The 21,800-nt window shown below is 38.5% G+C and overlaps 1 protein-coding gene, 1 long non-coding RNA gene and 1 pseudogene across 6 annotated transcripts in view; 2 read left to right on the top strand and 1 right to left on the bottom strand.

The window, feature by feature from the left end:
* The first annotated feature begins 3,921 nt into the window (after positions 1-3,921).
* On the top strand, positions 3,922-4,019 carry LOC132518903 (U6 spliceosomal RNA; annotated as a pseudogene).
* Positions 4,020-4,674: 655 nt separating this feature from the next.
* LOC132517035 (uncharacterized) overlaps positions 4,675-21,800 on the top strand; it is a 51,068-nt gene continuing 33,942 nt past the window's right edge. For all 5 annotated transcript variants that reach the window (XR_009539566.1, XR_009539563.1, XR_009539565.1 and 2 more), the window contains exons 1-2: positions 4,675-4,911; positions 5,790-5,993. This is a non-coding gene — a long non-coding RNA (uncharacterized LOC132517035). The remainder of the gene's footprint in view (positions 4,912-5,789; positions 5,994-21,800) is intronic.
* Positions 13,555-21,800, bottom strand: part of SLC12A2 (solute carrier family 12 member 2) — a 109,939-nt gene continuing 101,693 nt past the window's right edge. The window contains exons 25-27 of the mRNA XM_060143503.1: positions 20,781-20,916; positions 17,868-17,935; positions 13,555-16,626 (exon numbers count right to left, since the gene is read on the bottom strand). Of these exons, the coding sequence (XP_059999486.1) occupies positions 16,491-16,626; positions 17,868-17,935; positions 20,781-20,916 (340 nt within the window). The 3' untranslated portion in view covers positions 13,555-16,490. The remainder of the gene's footprint in view (positions 16,627-17,867; positions 17,936-20,780; positions 20,917-21,800) is intronic.

Here is a 21,800-nt window from a genome sequence, read left to right as displayed (position 1 = left end):
GTCATTAGAAAATATTTTTAGTTGTAATAGGGGAGGACTCTAATGAATGAGGAATTTCCTAACCCCTTCCTACTACAAATTATTATAAAACAGATTACAGCTCTCCACCTCCATCACTACCACTCCTTTGGGTGAGCCACAAGTGGACTGCATGCCAGTTGTGAACCATGCCCTTAACAGGAGATTTGACGACCAAAACAGTACTGTTGGCACTGCCTACTCACTTTCCATCACTATCCAACATGCACAGATGAATGCACAGATGAATAAAGATGAAAAGAAAATGCATTTATCTTTTAAGTGGAGCTATTTGATTTTGACTCAGTTTAGAGTAAGATGGAGAATTTTGAAATAATTCTTCCTTTTAAGTTGACATTATTAATGTATATGTTTGTCGGCACCCTACTGACGTGTGAAAACGTGGTTGAAACAGTTTTTAAGTAAAAAAATAATGACCTACAGTGGAGAGCAATTACAAAGAAATTTTTCAACACTCAAGCCAAGTAATGGACCTTCCTCACTGGCCCTAACTTGGTGTTTAGATACATGCCAAGTACAGCACACACTCTACTTAATTTCCTTTGCTTCAACTTCCATTATAATTATGTTTCTTTTACAAATGCAATGCCAAATTGGCCTCCTTAGATGTTGGCCTTGCAGTTTAAAGAGTTTGTATAGTTCCTAAGATAGTAAATTATCTACCACAAATATTCCAAACCATTTGGGGGGGGGTGAGATTTTATTTTCCATACTTTTTAGAATTATGACTTTAAAAAAAAGTTTCTGTGGTTGACAAGTAATCATTTTTCCTTAGGGTGGGCACTAGAATTTAATCATCTCCTGGTTCCAGATATGCCCCTTTACTAAGCTGAAGTCTGGATTAGTCATTTAGCCCTTCAAGCCTCAGTTTCCTTACCTTTGAAATGCAGATGAAAGTATCCACTTTGCACACCTCCCAAGGTGAGCAGGGATCAAATAAGGTCATGTAAAAGCTTAAATATATTTCTAAATCCCAACCTTTGGGGAAGCCAGTTATGGTGAAGTCTAGAGAAAAATACTGGTTAGCGTTCTTCCAGTTCCAAGTACTAGAAGTACAATTTAAGCAGGATTAAGGTTAACAAAAATATATTGGTTCAGTATGCAAAAATGAACTGAATTTCAAATACTGGCATACCTTGTCTTATCATGCTTCACCTTATTGCACTTTGCAGGTACTGCACTTCTTACAAATTGAAGGTTTGTGGCAACACTGAGTTAAACAAGTCTATTGGTGCTATTTTTCCAACAGCATTTGCTCACTTTGTGTCTCTGTGTCATATTTCAGTAACTTGCAATATTTCAAACTTTTTCAGTATTATTATATCTGATAAGGGACTTGTATCTAAGATATATAAACACTCTTACAACTCAATCATAAAAAGGCAAATACTTCAATTTAAAAATGGGCAAAGGATCCAAGTAGATATTTCTCCTAGAAAGATATATAGTGGCCAATAAACACAAGGAAAGATGCTTGACATCATTATTCACCAGAGAAATGCAAATCAAAACCACAATGAGATATTACTTCACACACCCACTCGTATGGCTAGAATTTAAAAGTCAGATGATAATAAGTGTTGGCAAAGAAATGAGAACACTCACTGCTGATAGAATGTAAAACAGTGTGGCCACTTTGGAAAACAGTTTGGCAGTTCCTCAAACAATTAAACAGTGTTATCATATAACCCAGCTGTTCCACTCCTAGGTATATATACTCAAAATAAATGAAAACATAAGTCTACCCCAAAACTTGCACATGAATGTTTATAGAAACATAATTTATAATAAGCAAAAGCTGATAACGCAAATATCCATCAACTGATGAGTGGGTTAACAAAATGTGGTATATGTGTACAACAGAATATTATTTCACCATGGAAAGCAATTATACATGCCATAACATGAATTAACCTTGGAAACATTATGCTAAGTGAGAAGACACAAAATACCATATATTGTATGATTCCATTTATATGAAATGATCATAATGGGCAATTCTACAGAGACAGAAAGGATTCATGGTTTCTTAGGACTGGGGAGAAGTGTGATAACTAAAGGGGATGGGGTTTCTTTTTGAAGTGATGAAAATATTCTAAAATTGACTCTGGTGATGGTTGCACATATCTCTCAGTGTACTAAAAATCCACTGAATTACATGCTCTAAATGGGTGAATTGTATGGTATCTGAATTATGCCTCAATACAGCTGTTTAAACAAAGATAGTGGCTCACATACTGAACAGTCTAGGGTCCAGACCCAGTCTCTCTCCCGTTCACAGCTCTTCCTCCCTCTGTTGGCCTTCTCACTTGGCGGCGGAGATGATGACCAGTGGCTCCCCGATGGTCTTTTACCACTATGTTACCCAGTTCAGGCTGCCATAACAAAACACCATAGGCTGAGTGGCTTAAACAACAGAGATTTATTTCTCATGGTTCTGGAGGTTGGGAAGTCAAAGAGAAACGCTTCAGCAGGATTCAGTTCAGGTAAGGACTCTCTCCCTGGCTTACAGATGGTCACTTCCTCTCTGTGTCTTCCCATGGCCTTTCCTCAGTATGTGCGTGTGTTGGGGGCTGGGGGGAATAACACATTTTGGTGTCTCTTCTTCTCACAAGGACCCTAATCCTATAGGATTTGATGTCCACCTTTATGACCTCGTTTTTAAACTTAGTTACTTCCCTAAAGGCCCAATCTCCAAATACACTGGAAGTTAGGGCTCCATCATATGAATTTTGGGGGAGGCACAGGCATTCAGTCCATAAAAACCCCTTTTGCAAGCCCAGGTGAAAGACACACTTTTCACCCAAAGGTGCTAGTGAAACCTACAGCTGCCTGCTATTGGCTCAATTTGGATCATAAGCTTGTTTTTGTAACAATCACTTTGAGTAGCCAGGCCAGAGTCAGGTGTCTACCCCAAAAGCCAGGATGGGGATAGCCCCTCTAAAACAAGACAAGAAAAGAAGGAAATTATAAGCACTCATCAAAGAAAAGAGGCAAACTGAGGCCAAATAAATGCTAATGCCTACTCCACAGTGCAAGGCTACAAGTCAGAGAGTCTGTATGCCAGGCTTGGGTGGGGCAGAGGCCGTCTGTGTGACCAAGGACAAGTCTTTAACCTCTCTATGGCCTTAGCATCCCCTGACGAGAGCATTGAAGATAAAGGGAGACAAGACGTGAAAGTCCTTAAGAATCAGAAAATCAGAACTCCCAGAACTGGAGGGTTAGGAGGAAACTTAGTGATGCTCTCACTTGACAAATGTTTAAAAATCTACTCTATAAAAGCAGATGTAAGACAGTCTGATATGAGAATCAAAATGGCTTTCACATCACTAGACTTAACGAAATCCATTTGCTAGTTGTAATAATTTTAAGCATGTCACTTCATCTCCCTTGGCCTCACTTTATTTTATGAATTAACTCATAATAATAATAATAATAATAATAATGGATGTATTAATTAACTAGTTGGGGAGAATCCCTTCACAATGTTTATCATCACTGTGTACATTTGAGATATCTTGCAATTTTAGTTGTCAATTATACATCAGTAAAACTGAAATAAAAAAACTCATAAAAACTATTCTTGAGATGAAATTTGCAAACGCAACACACTTTACAAATGCAGAGGCAGAAGTGACACACTCACATATAACTCAGATGAGCCATACAGATATAAGGATATTGGTGGTGCAACATAAGGAAATTTCTCTGGAATGTGACATCTCTAAGGAGAAGAAATTGAGCAGGAAATGCTGCCTTCTTGTAAGTGGTCTCATTAGTGCAAAGCTCTGGACTTAGGTCACAGTTTGGACCCTCGCTACATCATTTTGAGACCTTGTGCCTCTGAGAATCTTCTTCCTTGTCTATAAAATGGGGATGGCAGTGTTCACTTTGGCAGCACATATACTGAGATTGGACGGATACAGAGAAGATTAGCATGGCCCCTGTGCAAGGATGTCAGGAAAACGCCATATTTTTTTTATGTATAAACAACAAGGATATATTGTACAGCACAGGGAATTATAGCCATTATCTTGTAATAAATTTTAATGGTGTATAATCTGTAAAAATACCAAATCACAATGCTGTACACCTGAAACTAAAATTGTAAATCAACTATACTTCAATTTAAAAAATGGGGATAATTCCTACTTAAGATATTCTAAGATTAAATAATGACGTAAAATGCCTGGCACCTAGTGGGTATTCAGTTAATCGAGGTCTTAACCTCCCCTTTCCCTCATCTGCGTGACAACAGCAGCCTTGGGGTTTCCTGAGGTAATTCTACCCCAAATGCTTTCCCAGGCAGGAGTTCAGTTACTCGAAACTGGATGTTACTGAATTCCTCTGCCAGAGTCCACGTTAGTCTGAGAAAACCTGGAAACTTTTTCTACTCAGAGACAAAAATGTGCTAAAAAGAAAACAAGAGTATCTCCTCTGCTCCGGAGGGCAAGACCCTGAACTTCTTCCATCCTCAAAAGAGAATGGAAGTATAAACATTCAAGTCACAGACTTCACAGTCCACAGGAGCCACACGGGGGAGCCCGTCAGGATAACACGGATTCCGCGGCCCCAAGCGCTCCTCTGCGGGCTAGGCGCGCGCTGCTCAGTGAGGCGCAGTCTCCACGTGAGGCTGCCCCGTGGGGCGGGGTCTCCCCGTGAGACGCGCGCTGCTCAGTGAGGTGGAGTCTCCAGGTGAGGGTAAGGCGCGCACCGCCTTAGGGGGCGGGGCCTCCACGTGAGGGTAAGGCGCACGCTGCCCCGTGGGGCGGGGTCTCCACGTGAGGGCGAGGCGCGCGCTGCTCAGTGAGGTGCGGTCTCCACGTGAGGACAGGCGAACGCTGCCTTGTGGGGCGGGGCCTCCACGTCAGGGTAAGGCGCACGCTGCCCTGTGGGGCGGGGTCTACCCCGGGAGGGCTTGGCGCGCGCTGCTCAGTGAGGTGGGGGCTCCACGTGAGGGCGAGGCGCGCGCTGCTCAGTGAGGTGGGGGCTCCACGTGAGGGCGACGCGAGCGCTGCCTTGTGGGGCGGGGTTTCCACGTGAGGGTGAGGCCCACGCTGTCTCGTGGGGCGGGGTCTCCACGTGAGGGCGAGGCGCGCGCTGCTCGGTGAGGTGCGGTCTCCACGTGAGGGCGAGGAGAGCGCTGCTCAGTGAGGTGCGGTCTCCACGTGAGGGCGAGGCGCGCGCTGCTCAGTGAGGTGGGGGCTCCACGTGAGGGCGAGGCGAGCGCTGCCTTGTGGGGGCGGGGTTTCCACGTGCGGGCGAGGCCCACGCTGCCTCGTGGGGTCGGGTCTCCACGTGCGGGCGAGATCTGTCTTGCCTCTCCTCTAAACCGCAAAGAGCTGACGAGGTTCCCCCTAGCCAGTCTTCACTCCGCTCTGACTGGCATTTGATAAAACTGAAGTCAAAATAAGAAAGATGTTTTTAAAACTATAAAAGGTGTTAAAGTTGCGTTATTTTCAAGACCCTCCCCCTCCAATTAAATAAATGGTGAAATTTGAGAACTGTCAAAAAGAAGACCGAAGGGTACGGTCTAAATCATAATTACACTTGTACTAACTGTAAGAAGAGGGCGCAGACAAGGAGAGAGAAGGGAACGAGGAGAGGAGGGCGGGCGGGCGGAATTATCAAGGTTTCTTCAGTTGGTCTGCACCAGAGTTGGGCGTGACCCGGGTTAAGCAGGAGAATCCCCCGCTCCATTTAGGACCTCTAAATGGAGGCGTATGTCAACCTTCAGTCTTATGTCTCAGGAAAAGGACCTCTCAAAAGACTGGAGGTTTAACAACAAATGAGCATTTGCTTCACTTTGTGTATTTTTTGACACAAAGTTTTCTCAAAACAGCGGGCACCTGTGGGTCCGAATTGTTCAATAATCCTCAAAGAACGAAAGCCACCGAGAAAAGCGTTTAAAGGGCAGTTGAGATAACAGCCGGTGCCTGGACTTGGCCAAGCGGGTGAGTAATTTCTTAAGTACTTTGACACCTAACTAAACACTGGCTCCTTTTACTCTTGGACTTGAGCATTTCACCCCCAGCCCTATCGCCCTCTGTCAAGGGTGGGCTGGAGCCCCAGGGCTGCTCCTGACACGCTTTCCCCCAACTTGCTTCTCGCGCCGAGTTTGGGGGTCAGATCGCCTGGAATCGACCTTTTAAAAATGCCTTAAAGGAGGGCGCCCTCGCCCAGCTGCCCAGCCCCCGGTGTCCTTGGGTGTCATCTCGCGTTCTTCTCCTCCACTCCCTCCCCTTACACGATTCTACTCCTTTATATTTACTGAGGACCTATTATGTCCCAGTCACTGTGCTAAGTATTAGGGATACAGCCACCAATAACCACTTATTAAATGACCCCTTCTGCAAATAATGATAGCGTAGTGATTAGCATGAAGGAAACAAAAATTCTTGAATTGAAATAGCAGTTGTTGCAGGTTAGGTCTCAAGAATTCAAGCATACATCTTATGCATATCATTACTGTGTAGTTGTTACCACTAGAGCACTAAATCAAATCACCCATTTCAGAAATCTCCAGTCCTAATAAGGCTCCTGTTCCTGTAATTTCATTCATCCATTCTCCTGTTATCATCAGCCTTCCTCTCTATATAATTAATTTTTTCACTAATTAATTAATTCCAAAATCCTATATTGAAAACTCCTAGCTGTTCACAACTGAGATAAGCCACTGGAGATACGAAAATGAGTATGTCAGTTAAATTAATAGGGAAATCAAATATATAACAATGCCAGTGGCCCAAGAAAAAAGATGAGAGGGCTGCAGAAGGAGTTTGGCAACGGGTGTCAGAGAAGTTGACTTTTGAGATGTGTCATAAAGAAAGAGCAGGATTTTGCCAGTTGGGAAAAGTCATGAGTAATATTTACGTAACATTTTCTCATTCATAAAGTATGTATAAGAGCATGGGTTTGGGAGGCAGTTGGTCCTCAGATACTTGGCAAGACAAGGCATTGATGGCAGATGCTTTTTCACAATGATAAAACAAATTCGTTCAGTTTTTAAATATTTCACCACTCCCACTTAGTTCCAAAAATGTACTGATACTACAGTATCGGTGAAGAAGCTGGAGTGGAGTGGAAAAGAGAAAGGATGTGAAAATCCAGGGGTAGCCCTAATAATTTGAATATGTGCCATATACTCCTAATAGTATTAATACTTCACCTATCAGTCAAGGTTAAATGGAAAACAAAATAAACTACATGGTCCGTAGGGTGCATACGATAAAAAAACCAGTTCTTTTGTTCATCATTCATTTCACTTATTCAGACATTCAGCAACATTAAGTGCCCACTATGTTGTAAGCCCTGCTTAAAGTCACTGCTCCCAGAATGGTGGAAAACACAGAACAAAGCAAGTAACTCCAGTGTCGGTGGTGAGGCTATGGCAGGGGCAAGTGGGTGAGCACAGAGGGGCACAGCAGAGAGGAGGGAGCCCTAATGCAGCCTGGTGGCACCAGAGAAAACTTCCCAGAGCAGTTGATTCTGAGCTTCCTCTTGAAGAGCAAGGTCAAGGACAGACCAGCCCGTGAAACTGAGATGTTCAACTGCTTGGAAGCAAAAGCTCTGTGCAGATGGTTAATCTGGCTGGAGTAGAGAGTTAAAGACACGGGACAGTGAGAGCTGAAAATGAACCTAAAGAAGTTCATTTTCAGAATGACGTAATTAATATGAGAGGCAAAGAGACAAATAAGAAACCTGTTGTAATAATGTGAACTATATGATCATTTTGGCTAATCCACAAAGTCCGGGTCTGAGTTAGAGGACTAGAAGAGAATAAAGATTTGGACTTAGTTTTAAGTGGCTTTCGCTTGGGTGTGCTGAAGAATTTAGCAAAGAAACAGTGCAAAGGATACAAGTCAGTGGATGTAGCTCTGAGGTGGCCCTCTAGTTCTTCAGGAATGCACCCACCACGTTCAGGGGATATGGAGGGACAGAGCCTTCGGGAGAGAGGAGCCCAAAAGCGTGGCCCACATCAGTACCCAAGGAAGGGTCCATCTCCTCCAGGTGCGGGAATCATTCCTCTGCCCTGACTTTATAATCCCGAACTCTTTCTTACCATCACGTTAGGATTAGAGCAGGCCTGACGTGGTCAGTCTCACAGTGTTGGAAATCGGAACTGATGGCATAGCTAATCTATTGGTTGGAGAGAGGTAGAAATTTGAGTTGCTTAGGAGGAGAACATCAATAAGATTGGATGATGGATTATCCTGAGGGGTGAGCAAGAAGATGGCGTCACTCACAGTGCCCTGAGTGCTTGAGTATTTTCTTATTTCTAATTCAGAAGAGATGGGGGAGAAAGAGCTCACATCAACTGAACACTGTCCATATGTCACCTGTTTACATATTTTAACTTATTTAAATTTCACAACCCCTCTCTGAAGTGAATAGTATTATCCTCATAGTAGAGTTGAGGAGCAAGGCTTAGAGGGGCTGTGATCACAGTAAATAGCAGAGTCAGGACGGGAACCTGGGTCAGTCTCTCTGGAAAGCCACGTCTACACTTCTATTTCCTCTCACAAGAGGACCTTCCAGTATATTTATACTCAACTTCCCTGAAAAAATATGGTCTCCTGCAGTGAGCAGAAAATAATATTCCTTTCACTGTACTATACTGGTGACTTTCTTCTTCATCATTTTTTTAAGTTCAAGAGATAGCTCTTGTTTATCAGCTATTCCAGTACAACAAGTTCATCCAACAGAACATGTCAGCTCTCTGTGCAACCTGAGCTCATGTGCAGCTTTCTGCCAAGGAGCTAATGTTGTGCCGTGGTTTTAGAAATAGAAGAGTATCTTTGATATTTTGGAATACTTAAGCCTGTTGGAGATAGGAACATGACTTTTCCTTTATCTACATCCTGCTATTTGCAAGATAGTGATACCTTTTGGAAACTAACGATTATTTTCATAGATTTGTATCTTAGAGTGTACTTTTCTGGGATTAAGAGGAAAAAAACTCATATTCCATGTGATTTAGGAAGGGGAGAATTAAATGTAGAGCATTGCTTCCCTATTTTTGTTTCTTTAGCCGTGACACCTGAGAAAATTAATGGAAGTGATAAATCCAAAAGTGTCTCTTCTAAGGATCAGAAACAAATCCAATTGAGAAAGGAGAAAAAAAATGTGAAAAAGAAAATGAATATATCAAGTGTATAAAGTTTGAGATGATCAAATCATGCTCGAATTGCTAGAAATTTCAATACATAGGAATAAACATTTAATGAAGGATTATTAAAACTGACACAGCAAGAAATAGAAAACCTAAGTAAACAGTAACTGTGGAACGAAATCAGCATAATTTAAGTATTGCTTCTAAAGAAGGCTCTAGTCCCAATTGTGTTGGTAAATTATTTCGGTGTTCAATAGCTAATTGTCGTGTTGGGTTCCAGACCCTGAAACTTATCTTTAACTCATGTTCTAAACAGCTCCTTTATCTTCCTCCCACATGCACACCTTTCCCCGGACTTGCTCAGCTTCCTGTTTCAATTTCACCATCCACCTGTGGCCCAAGCCAGAAACCTCGATGTCATCCTCACCTCATCCCCTAGTCTCTCCTCCTAACCACACTACATTCTATTGCCTTTAAAAACTCTTTCCCAATGTTTTCTGAATCTAAACTCTTTCAATTCTTCCTGCTACTCACTTGGTTCAGTATCCTCCACTCCCTTGACATCTCTCTCTAGAACTATTGTAATGACCTTCCATCTGATACCCATGCCACCAGTGCCCACTGGCTCCCTCTACTGTAGGCTGGGGGTAATGTATGTCTTCTCCAGAGAAGTTAATCCTGCACTATACTTTTAAAATCTTTTTGGGGCTTACCATTGCATGGGCGTGGTTCAAGGGTAACAGGGTGAGCTGCTGAGAATTTAGTGCAACATAGTAGGAAAAATCAACCAAACTGCTTTCAATTTCTTTAGAAAAAGTACAGTACTCTGCCTATTTTGGTGAGGGAAGACTCTGCTATTACCATTCTAAATGCATTTCTAAATGGCTATTGCATTTCTAGATACTGTAGGAAAAGCAGAACCTTCTGTGATCTGGAGCCTACTAACTGAGCTTTTCTGAATTTTCCCATGAGGACCATTGTCAGGGAAAGGGGAAGGGAAAGGCTGGTTCTTGTTCTGGGGTTGAGGGAGGCTGACCCCCCCAGTGTGGGCAGGGACTGGGGTGGAAGGGAGTTCTGGAGAGATACTTCCCTAAGGAGAAAGGACAAGATGGGTGTGCAAATGGAGTTGCTGCAGACTAGGGAATCAGGAATCCACTGCCAAATAACCCTGTGAACAGAAACTTTGAGTCAGGGATGGCTGGGTTGGAAGACAGGGAGGGGAGTGGATTTGAAGCATTTGGCTGCAGAGCTTGGAAACCTAGTAAAGCTGTCAGTGGCTTGGGTTTGGCCTGCGAGCTGTTCACCTTTGAATCAACCTCTGGAACCTGGGCAAGCCAGCACTTGGAGAAGGAACCAGCCACTGGTGTAGACCAAAGAGCTGAGGCCCTTCCCTAATTTCCTGGGCTACATAAACCCCAGACTCCAGGGCAAACCCAAAGAAGAGGGCATGGCTTCTGAAAACTAATGAGGTTATTGTAGCCATCAACATACCACCTTTTTACTACAGTTGTTGTTGAACTACTGGGATTGAGTTGTATTTTTCAGAAGCCATAGAGCACACTATGCAGTGACAGTCTTACCTGAAGAATCAAGTCAAGCCAAGAGAGGCAAAGGAGAGAGAAGGAAAGGTAGAGACAGAACCTTAGAGTCTCTGCTTTTACACAAACTTGAGTCCCTGAACTGAGCTGTCTTCCTGGACTTCTTTTTCTGTTAGTGTGCTTTAGGTTCTATTCCTACCACTGAAGAAGATCTAACATAAAAGGAAAACACTGAGGAATGTGGAAGGGAGGTCATTATCTGAATTCACAGCTGAGGACATGGAAATAAGTGTACCCTGTGGAAGAAACTCAATAGATAAGGCATGAGTAAAGGACAAAGGCCACCGTAAAGAGAGGGTTATACTGGGAAGCTGCATTTGTGAAGGGGAGGACTTTCACTCAAAACAGAGATTGTTTGGCAGGAGCAATTAGATTTTAACAAACTCTCCAGGTGATTCTGATGCACTAAAGTTTGAGAACCACTCTTCTAGTGAGTGTTTCAATACATAATACATCTGTGCTTCCCTATCTTCAATTTTCTGAAAAACACCAACTGTGAAATTTACGGTCAAGAATGCTAAACTCACAGGTGCATGGATAGTAAACAAAGGATTATCTTTACTGATGGAACAGCCATAGAGAAAGACTACCTGAAAGAGTTAGGTCATACCTCTGAGATTAGTACCACGTAGCTAAGAGGAGATGCTGATTAAAATCAACAGATTTTAAAATTCAGGAAAAAGAACAAAAAAAAAGAAACAACAAAAAAACTAACTTCCATTCTTCACAATTCACTGTTTCCCAGAAGGAAGAATGAATGCAAGACTTTTAGCCATAAAAGCAGTCTTTCACAATCCATGAACCTTCCTTGGAGTATAACTTTCCATCCTACTACCCCCACCTCAATTCCCAAATAGTTCGTGTCATCTTTTAAATGTCTTGACTAGTTAACACTTCTAGGAACCTCAAAGGAGTTTTCATGGCTTAAGCAAAAATGTTGTGTGCTTGAAATAAAAATAACCTGTGTTATATTGTTCATACAGATAAACTCTTAAAGCTCACTCCTTTTCAAACTGTGATGACCTCCTTTTAAAAATGGGTTACTTGGGACTTAATTTTAAAAGAGCATATGCAATCATATCTTACAGCAGTAGTTGTTATATGTCTTCTGTGTACTATATGTAAATCAAAAACACACTGCCTCCTTACTTTTAAAAGTTTTTGCTCTGTTATTAGAGATATGAGCTGGATATGAAATCATCGTGTAAACTACTTCCCTTTTTCAGACTAAGTTAACACTTCCAGAATAAAATCTCCACAATTCTCTACCCCCAAAGCTTAATTAGCAGTATTCTAATGAAATTTTGACAAGTACCGAGTCTGGGAGGTCTGTTTTTGCATTCAGTATCCATGGATCACTGATTCTATTCTGTGGATTAAACAAGTAAATTTCATTTGTAGCTGTGGGCAGAGTATCTTGCTAATTGGCATTCATATCCCAGAAAAGTGGAACAAAGGATATGTGTTAACAAGACACCATCATTTTTGCGAATGAGTTCCTGATCTGTGAGGACAGCAGCCACAAGTAACGCTGCAGGAGGAGACATATTCAGAAGTCTTCACATTTTCCTCTAAAACAGTAGTTTCAAACTCTTAACGTTGTGTAACACAAAATTCAGTTGTAGCTTCAAGGGGAAAAAATGGGCTGAAGTTCTTAATGCTACCATTTAATAGCCTACCTGAAACTCCTGTGCCACACGTAAAACAGGTCTATAACCATTGTCTCCAGACTCTATAAGAAGACTGAGTTCTTCAGGTATTTTAGTAGTCTACAAAAAAATGTATTTCTAACTGATTAACCCACCAATACCTTTTATGTATCTACTATCTGAACTAGCTAAAAAGTACTTTCTGATGAGTGCATCCTAGGACTTCTGCTGTCTTTACTCAGATAGTTAAACTACCATCTATTTCCTATGATCCTACAGACATCCTGTTGATACATAAACAAAGACAGAAGTGTATCAAAGCATTTATCTTTTATTCCCAGTGAAAGAACAAAAAAACCCTGCTGGCTCAAATATGTAATTACATTCCTGTTTTGAAAACCACTGGATGCTCTGATGGTAAATGCCACATTCATAGCTGCCTTTGAATTCTCATAAACACCCCATACACATAAACAAAGAAGTGAGCAAACTGGCCCGAACAGCAGCTTATTGGAGAATAAGCAAAAAGCAAAGATCATACAATGGACACTTACATTTGTTTCAGATCTATTAGGTAGCCTGTGGCCAATCTATACTTGTAACTGTAATTTGCATTACCTGAGCACACACTTGCTGGGCAGATAAATATGAGTAGTTTGGAGATGACCAATCTATTCCAGCCATTAAGTTATGGATCAGGCAGCAGTGAATGTATAATGGCGACATCCCTGAAGATGAAAGATCTGTGCTCTAGGCCAACATCCTTTGTTGACATGACCTTGGGAATTTGCTACAATGCTCCAAGCTAAATAGTAGAAGAGAGAGAAATAGCTATCCTGAACATATAACACACCTACTGTAATGTTCAAATGATAAAGTGAAAATGCTTTGTAAAACTGTAAATTAGCTTTGCCAAAAATCTTAGAAGAGAATCAGATTATACTCAGGGGCTATGAATCCATTTTAATCTTCTAGTTTCCTCATTCATAACCATGTGATTTAACCAAAAGACAAAGCAGAATTAGAAAAGTTAAATCATTTACAAAATATCAAAATGAGCTGCATCTGATATGGCTCAGTCTCACTGTCAATATAACTAGTGATTATTCCAAAGGCTTAAGGATAGTGAAAAATTTCAAACAACTTTTCCAAGGCGTGAATATTAAAGTAAAGTATTTTAATACTTTAAAGTATTAAAGCCATTTCAAAAACTCAGACATCCATGAAGTAAATTGTATAAATGTGGTTAAATCACAAAGTTGACATAGATTTATAAAATATAAGAGTAGACATTAAATTGTTTTAATGAATCCACTTCCTTTATTGCAGTAACCTCTGTACAAAGCAGCAACTGCAATACTCAACAGTAAAACATTAGAAAAGCATTTCTGTGACAGTTATAGTACAGTATTATCAAAATATTACATTTTCAAACTTAGTAGATAAACATCCACCAGAGCTCAAATCTTTAAATTATTTTTCCATAGTCTTTAAAAATATGTAATGTCAGAAAGCATAAAAAAAGAATGTAAAAGGAAACCTAAAATACAAATGAAATAATGTAACAAATAAATATATGATTTAATTAACTGTTAATAATCACCTTAACACCACCATTCTCTAAACCCACTGAATTTTTACCTATAGAAATAATGACGTGTCATATGCCATTACATAATTATTTATTTCCAAGTTATCACCAATGATTAGAACTTAAAAAATTTTGGCATTAAAATAATGAAATTCAGCATAAATAAAATAGAGTAGAATAGCTTCAACACTAGCTAGCATCTCTAAGAATTAATTGCTGAAATTTATTAGAGCACTACAACAACCTTGAAAATTTTGACCTGGTATCTAGTGTTAAGTGAAAGTAATGCATTATTTTTTAAAGTGAAAAGCTTCTTAACATTATTTCACAGACAATATTACCCTCCCCCATTATGCATATTTAGATATATTTTATGTACTTTATACACATATGTATGATGCACGACATTTGGTTCCTGCAGTATAGATCACAATGATGTTTTCCTGAATGGGAAAAACTTAAAAAAAAAAAAAGTATGTGTACCTGTGCACATTTCAAGATAGCAGCACTCAGTTATGCCCTATTAACCATTGTAAAAGTTCAAACATATTGTTTACTGAATAATATGACATTTCTACTGTCTCTCCCTCCAAACACTACAAAACCTCCAATAAATGGTACAATGCTATGAGTTATAACATTGGAAAAAACTGTTAGAAAAACAATTACCTCATTCTCTTAACATTCTGAATTTAAAATTATTATCAGATCTCTTTTATGGTGTTAACTTAGTTCATACTCATGCAGCAAAAATATTGCACTACTGAACAACAGTAGTAATTTTATAGATTTCTATCAAGATTCATGAAAACCTACATAAACTCTGCACCAGTGAAACTTATACCAATGAACACACTGAACAGTACTTTAGATGAAATGTTCTCCATTTTCTAACTGAATGATAACTGTGTGAAGTTATATGCCCTTCAAATGATCACCTTTCTTCTCCATGAAACCTGTCTTTCAATCTGTGAACTCATGTTTACTGAAACAAAAAAATATAATCTGATGAATCTTGATCACTTTAAAATGCAAAAAACCAGCAACATGTCATTATAAATACACATATGCATCTGTGTATGCATATACATATACACACACACATACAGATATGTAGACATACTATCCCTTGAAATGTTTCTAGGAAATCCTTCCTTGAATAAAAAATGGAAAACTTCACATTAATAATTGCATATAAAGCTTTTAGTAACAGTACATAATGCACTGTCAAAACGGTACTAGTAGACTATGATGTCAAAACAGACATTTCAAAAGCACAAACTGGCAGTTTTTCTTAACACAAAAGTTTTAAAGTATTAAGAATGGATTAAATTTAAATGTTCAGAATAATCTGTTCAAACCTGAGTATATTAATTAAGACTATGAGCTTGACAATTGAATGAATTGAGCCTAAAAACATTTCACTAAGAAACCAGTGGTCCATTTAACCATTCAATGAAACACTAAATATTTTAATTATTTATAAAAAGGATGATATAGTGATATTCCATGTGTTTATTGAAATATTCTATTAAACAACAATGCTTTGTCTAATTTTCCTCCAGAAAAGTCTTCTAGCATTTCGTAAAAGTTCCTCAGATTTGAGGAAAACTCTAAATTAGGACAGATCTTTCTTCTAATAAATACAAACGATCTTAAAGATTTTTGTCTAACGATCTTAAAGATTTTTGTCTAAAGAATGACAATATGTGATTTTTCAGCATGGTATATAGAAGTACTGGATAAATCTCCAACCTTCCCTAAGGTTTCAAGAAATAGTAATCAAATAAGATATAAATAACAGCCAATTAGAGGTTTAAAAAAAAGAAGTCTATTTGGCCTTTTTTCCCCTAGATCTACATTGATACAGATTCATGAAAACCTAAACTTGGGGTCACTTTTTGGTTCCCATTTTTTTTCTTGCATTTTCATTAACTCGCCCTAATTCTCACCTTTAATATCTGACAGACACCTTTACAAAAGTAATAGAAAACATACAGTACTCAACACTAATTGGTCAATGGAAAAAGAAAAGCAGTGTCCATTTTATTTTAAGGTGAAAGAGACTAGAAATAAAAATAGCTGAAGGCAAAGTTTGACATTCTACAAATTTATAAAAGAGGATATAGTGATGCAATTTGGTTAATTTCAGAAGGCACCTCAAGGCTAAAGGCTTTTTGTACTCCTTTCATCAATCAAAAACTAACACACTTTTATTGCTATTCAAGTAGCAAAGGAAAACTTTACTCTCACAAGCTTCAGTCCAACAACAAGGAATCATCATTCACTAAGATAGAGATAAGGAATTGACTAAAACTGAAGTCTCCATACACATAGCAATGGAGCAACTTCTCTGTGTGCTTTCAAATTAATGAAATAGTGAAAATAAGTCAGTTTGCCATTGTGATGTTAACGTGTCATTGAAGATTTCAGTGATAGCAGTTACTTCACTAGGCACTGAAGTACCGTCTGGAGGGCTGTCCACTGTGCAGACAGAACATTTAAGAATAGAAGGTAAGGACACTCTGATGATTCCCACGGACTAGGAGAATTGGTGGTAGGTCCTTGGATAGAGCTTCTAACCATGCCATGTAGAGAGCACTAGACACAGCACCTTTTCGTGCAACTGGGAGACTCCTGGTTATCAAAAAAAGAAAGGAAATTAGACAATGCATTTACGTTGAGAAGAATAAAATGTAGTAAGAATTACAAATTAAGTCACAGTAATAGTAACTAAAAATTACTATAGTTACAGAATATTTTTGAGTGCAGGGAAATTCTGCATATAGTGTAGTAACTACTATACTCACATATAATTATTCCCATTTTTTTCAAGTTTGAACAAAATATTTCTCAAAAATAAGAATAGCATATAAATATTTCTATAAACCCTAACACATTTGGTATCTAACATTAAACCTCAAATTTCCCCTTAGAATTCTTTTAGATAGAAATTCTTCTATCTGAATTTCGATAGTGGTATCTATACATGGACAAATGAAATTCAAACATAATTCTACATATTAATGTTCAATTTCCTTTATCTCTCTCTGGACTCTCATTTCCATTTGTACATAGTGATAGTATGTCCAGTTGCTCCACAGAGTGTCTCTCTCCAGCTTTCTATGTTTTAGTGACTTCCATTACAGATACTTAATTATCATCAGCAAAATCTGAAATTTTCTGGTGTATTAAATATTTGTTGTTAATCAAACTAACAATCCTTTGGTATTACTTTATTTCATCATTTGGCATGTTTCAGAGATCTGAGCCTTCTTCACCTATATAAGGGCCCAGGCTCCAGGACTGAGAAAATTTGGGTTCAAGAAAGATCTAGCTAACCTGGTTTAGTGGAGGAAAAGCCAGAGTAAGCATAAGCACCGATTCAATGTGAAGACAGTGCGTTTAGATGTAAATTTTGTGTGTGGGAACTTGGTGGGAATTGAGATAGGAACTACTTTTTAAATTTAATCCTCCACGTAACTTGATGGAGTTATTTCTATGAAGAAGCTGCCTGGGATCGACGTTTTAATTTGCAGCCCTCATACCCCACAAATGTTGATGGCTATGCTGTGGTGTTTCCAAAGCTAAGGGATTTTTTAAAAGTGGGAAAAAGGATAAAGGAAAAATCGCAGATTAAACTATTATGATAAAGAAGTACTTAGATTCATGCAAGCTTAAGGTTAATATTTTTTTTTCTTTCCTCCTATCTTAAATGATTTCTTCATATGCTTAAAGCAAAGTATATTTAATAAGTATTTTTCCTCATAACCACAAAGTCATTATGGATGTTATATATACTTGGTAATAGAAATGAATCCTAATTGAATTATCATAAAGTGAATACCCAAGGAAATCTTTGTATAGGTATTACTTACATGACAATGATATTAGCTGTGTTTGAATGTTCCTTTAATAATTCATTTAACCTGATCTGCCGGTATGTCTGAAATAAAACAGAACAAAGTCATTACTAGACCTTTTGAAAACTGGAATTTACCCTGGTTCATAAAGCTATTAAGTAGACAAAAAGCAAAATCAATTTTGGTATAATAAAAATATCTTTCCAGAATTTTAAAAAAAATTAATGCTTTGCACTATCCAAATATAGTTACAACTTAAAGTAGATTTAGTTTACACCACTGGTTCCTCTCATAACCAACTGCAGTTTTTTTTTTTTTTTAACATCTTTATTGGAGTATAATTGCTTTACAGTGGTGTGTATCTGCTTTATAACAAAATGAATCAGTTATACATATACATATGTTCCCATATCTCTTCCCTCTTGCGTCTCCCTCCCTCCCACCCTCCCTATCCCACCCCTCTAGGTGGTCACAAAGCACCGAGCTGATCTCCCTGTGCTATGCGGCTGCTTCCCACTAGCCATCTGTTTTACGTTTGGTAGTGTATATATGTCCATGCCACTCTCTCACTTTGTCACAGCTTACCCTTCCCCCTCCCCATATCCTCAAGTCCATTCTCTAGTAGGTCTGTGTCTTTATTCCTGTCTTGCCCCTAGGTTCTTCATGAACTATTTTTTTTTCTTAGATTCCATATATATGTGTTAGCATACGGTATTTGTTTTTCTCTTTCTGACTTACTTCACTCTGTATGACAGACTCTAGATCCATCCACCTCACTACAAATAACTCAATTTCGTTTCTTTTTAGGGCTGAGTAATATTCCATCTTATATATGTGCCACATCTTTATCCATTCATCTGTTGATGGGACACTTAGGTTGCTTCCATGTCCTGGCTATTGTAAATAGAGCTGCAAAGAACATTTTGGTACATGATTTTGAATTACAGTTTTCTCAGGGTATATGCCCAGTAGTGGGATTGCTGGGTCATATGGTAGTTCTATGTTCAGTTTTTTAAGGAACCTCCATACTGTTCTCCATAGTGGCTGTATCAATTTACATTCCCACCAACAGTGCAAGAGTGTTCCCTTTTCTCCACACCCTCTCCAGCATTTATTGTTTGTAGATTTTTTGATGATGGCCATTCTGACCGGTGTGACATGATATCCCATTGTAGTTTTGATTTGCATTTCTCTAATGATTAATGATGTTGAGCATCCTTTCATGTGTTTGTTGGCAATCTGTATATCTTCTTTGGAGAAATGTCTATTTAGGTCTTCTGCCCATTTTTGGATTGGGTTGTTTGTTTTTTTTGATATTGAGCTGCATGAACTGCTTGTAAATTTTGGAGATTAATCCTTTGTCAGTTGCTTCATCTGCAAATATTTTCTCCCATTCTGAGGGTGGTCTTTTCATCTTGTTTATGGTTTCCTTTGCTGTGCAAAAGCTTTTAAGTTTCATTAGGTCCCATTTGTTTATTTTTGTTTTTATTTCCATTTCTCTAGGAGGTGGGTTCAAAAGGATCTTGCTGTAATTTATGTCATAGAGTGTTCTGCCTATGTTTTCCTCTAAGAGTTTGATAGTGTCTGACCTTACATTTAGGTCTTTAATCCATTTTGAGTTTATTTTTGTGTATGGTGTTAGGGAGTGTTCACATTTCATACTTTTACATGTACCTGTCCAGTTTTCCCAGCACCACTTATTGAAGAGGCTGTCTTTTCTCCACTGTATATTCTTGCCTCCTTTATCAATGATAAGGTGACCATATGTGCATGGGTTTATCTCTGGGCTTTCTATCCTGTTCCATTGATCTATATTTCTGTTTTTGTGCCAGTACCATACTGCCTTGATTACTGTAGCTTTGTAGTATAGTCTGAAGTCAGGGAGCCTGATTCCTCCAGCTCCGTTTTTCTTTCTCAAGATTGCTTTGGCTGTTCTGGGTCTTCTGTGTTTCCATACAAATTGTGAAATTTTTTGTTCCAGTACTGTGAAAAATGCTATTGTTAGTTTGATAGGGATTGCACTGAATCTGTAGATTGCTTTGGGTAGTAGAGTCATTTTCACAATGTTGATTCTTCCAATCCAAGAACATGGTATATCTCTCCATCTGTTTGTATCATCTTTAATTTCTTTCATCAGTGTCATAATTTTCTGCATACAGGTCTTTCGTCTCCTTAGGTAGGTTTATTCCTAGATATTTTATTCTTTTTGTTGCAGTGGTAAATGGGAGTGTTTCCTTAATTTCACGTTCAGATTTTTCATCATTAGTGTATAGGAATGCTAGAGATTTCTGTGCATTAATTTTGTACCCTGTTACTTTACCAAATTCATTGATTAGCTCTAGTAGTTTTCTGGTAGCATCTTTAGGATTCTCTATGTATAGTATCATGTCATCTGCAAACAGTGACAGCTTTACTTCTTCTTTTCCGATTTGGATTCCTTTTATTTCTTTTTCTTCTCTGACTGCTGTGGCTAAAACTTCCAAAACTATGTTGAATATTAGTGGTGAGAGTGGGCAACCTTGTCTTGTTCGTGATCTTAGAGGAAATGGTTTCAGTTTTTCACCATTGAGGACGATGTTGGCTGTGGGTTTGTCATATATGGCCTTTATTATGCTGAGGAACGTTCCTTCTATGCCTACTTTCTGGAGGGTTTTTATCATAAATGGGTGTTGAATTTTGTCGAAAACTTTTTCTGCATCTATTGAGATGATCATATGCTTTTTCTCCTTCAATTTGTTAATATGGTGTATCACACTGATTGATTTGCAAATACTGAAGAATCCTTGCATTCCTGGGAGAAACCCCACTTGATTATGGTGTATGATCCTTTTAATGTCCCACTGCAGTTCTTGATACATATGTCTTAAGTTATTTTTTAAAAAAATCACATGGAAGATTAATGAAAAGGAAGCAGGAGAGAAAGAATACCTTGGTCTTATAAAGTTCAAGCTCATTATCTGTTATTCGCCATGGTTCATCTTCTTTCATTTTATCTGCAATATCTTGTTCTTTATCATCTTCATGAAGTCTGTATGGCTCAATCATTTCATCAAAAGCTACAATACTTAGAAAAACAGAATACAGATAATTAACCTTATGCTGAATTACTTAACAGTAAGATCTTAAACACTAAATTATAACTTGAAAAGTTAGTGTAATTATAACTATAGAAGTTAGTGTTTTCCAACCATCGTGCTCCCTTCCATACTCTGACTATAACAATCACTCTGGCAATTTATTTTGAAAATAGCAATCACTAGTTTCTCTAACTGGTTAGAAATTTAGAATCATATTCATAATAAAAGAACTGCAATTTTAACTGCTAGTGCAGGTTTCCTTGTATCTGCCCCTACTCCTATACCCCAGCCCGCCAACCTAAATAAATTTCATCACATTAGCCAAAATGATCCTGTTAAACATTGAGTCTAATTGTGTTACTCCTTTACTCAAAACACTCAATTGCTTTCCCAGTTCAAGTACCACTGAAGAGAAGTAGTGTAAGAAGAGGTACTAGAACATTTTGAAGGGAGGAAAGGGCAGATATTAAACATTTAAGATCCAGAATTAAGCTGTAGGTCCAAAGATACTAAAAAGGACAAAAAAGATAGTGGAAGAACATGAACAGCATTCTAAACCTCTATGAATGTGAAAAACATATTTTTCAGAACCAGTCTCATACAAATCTCCTAGTATATATTCTTCTATAAGAGAAAAAAATGTCTCCCTGACTACAACCTTACAAGGTATACCTTACTGTTCTCTACTTAAAATGAATTCTTTATACCAGCTTCATCAGATATTCAACATATATCTGAAAGTAATTAAAATTATGTACAGTAATATAAATATATATAATTATAACAACTTCCATATACCATTTCCAGGTAGAATAGTCCACAAGTCTACTTTTCTTTGACTCTTGAGAATTCTGAATGCAATTACTATAGG

This window comes from Lagenorhynchus albirostris, chromosome 3 (genome assembly GCF_949774975.1).
Source record: "Lagenorhynchus albirostris chromosome 3, mLagAlb1.1, whole genome shotgun sequence".
In the NCBI taxonomy this organism is placed as follows: domain Eukaryota; kingdom Metazoa; phylum Chordata; class Mammalia; order Artiodactyla; family Delphinidae; genus Lagenorhynchus; species Lagenorhynchus albirostris.
Note: the sequence above shows the minus strand (reverse complement) of the source record. Positions and strands in the feature narration are given on the sequence as shown.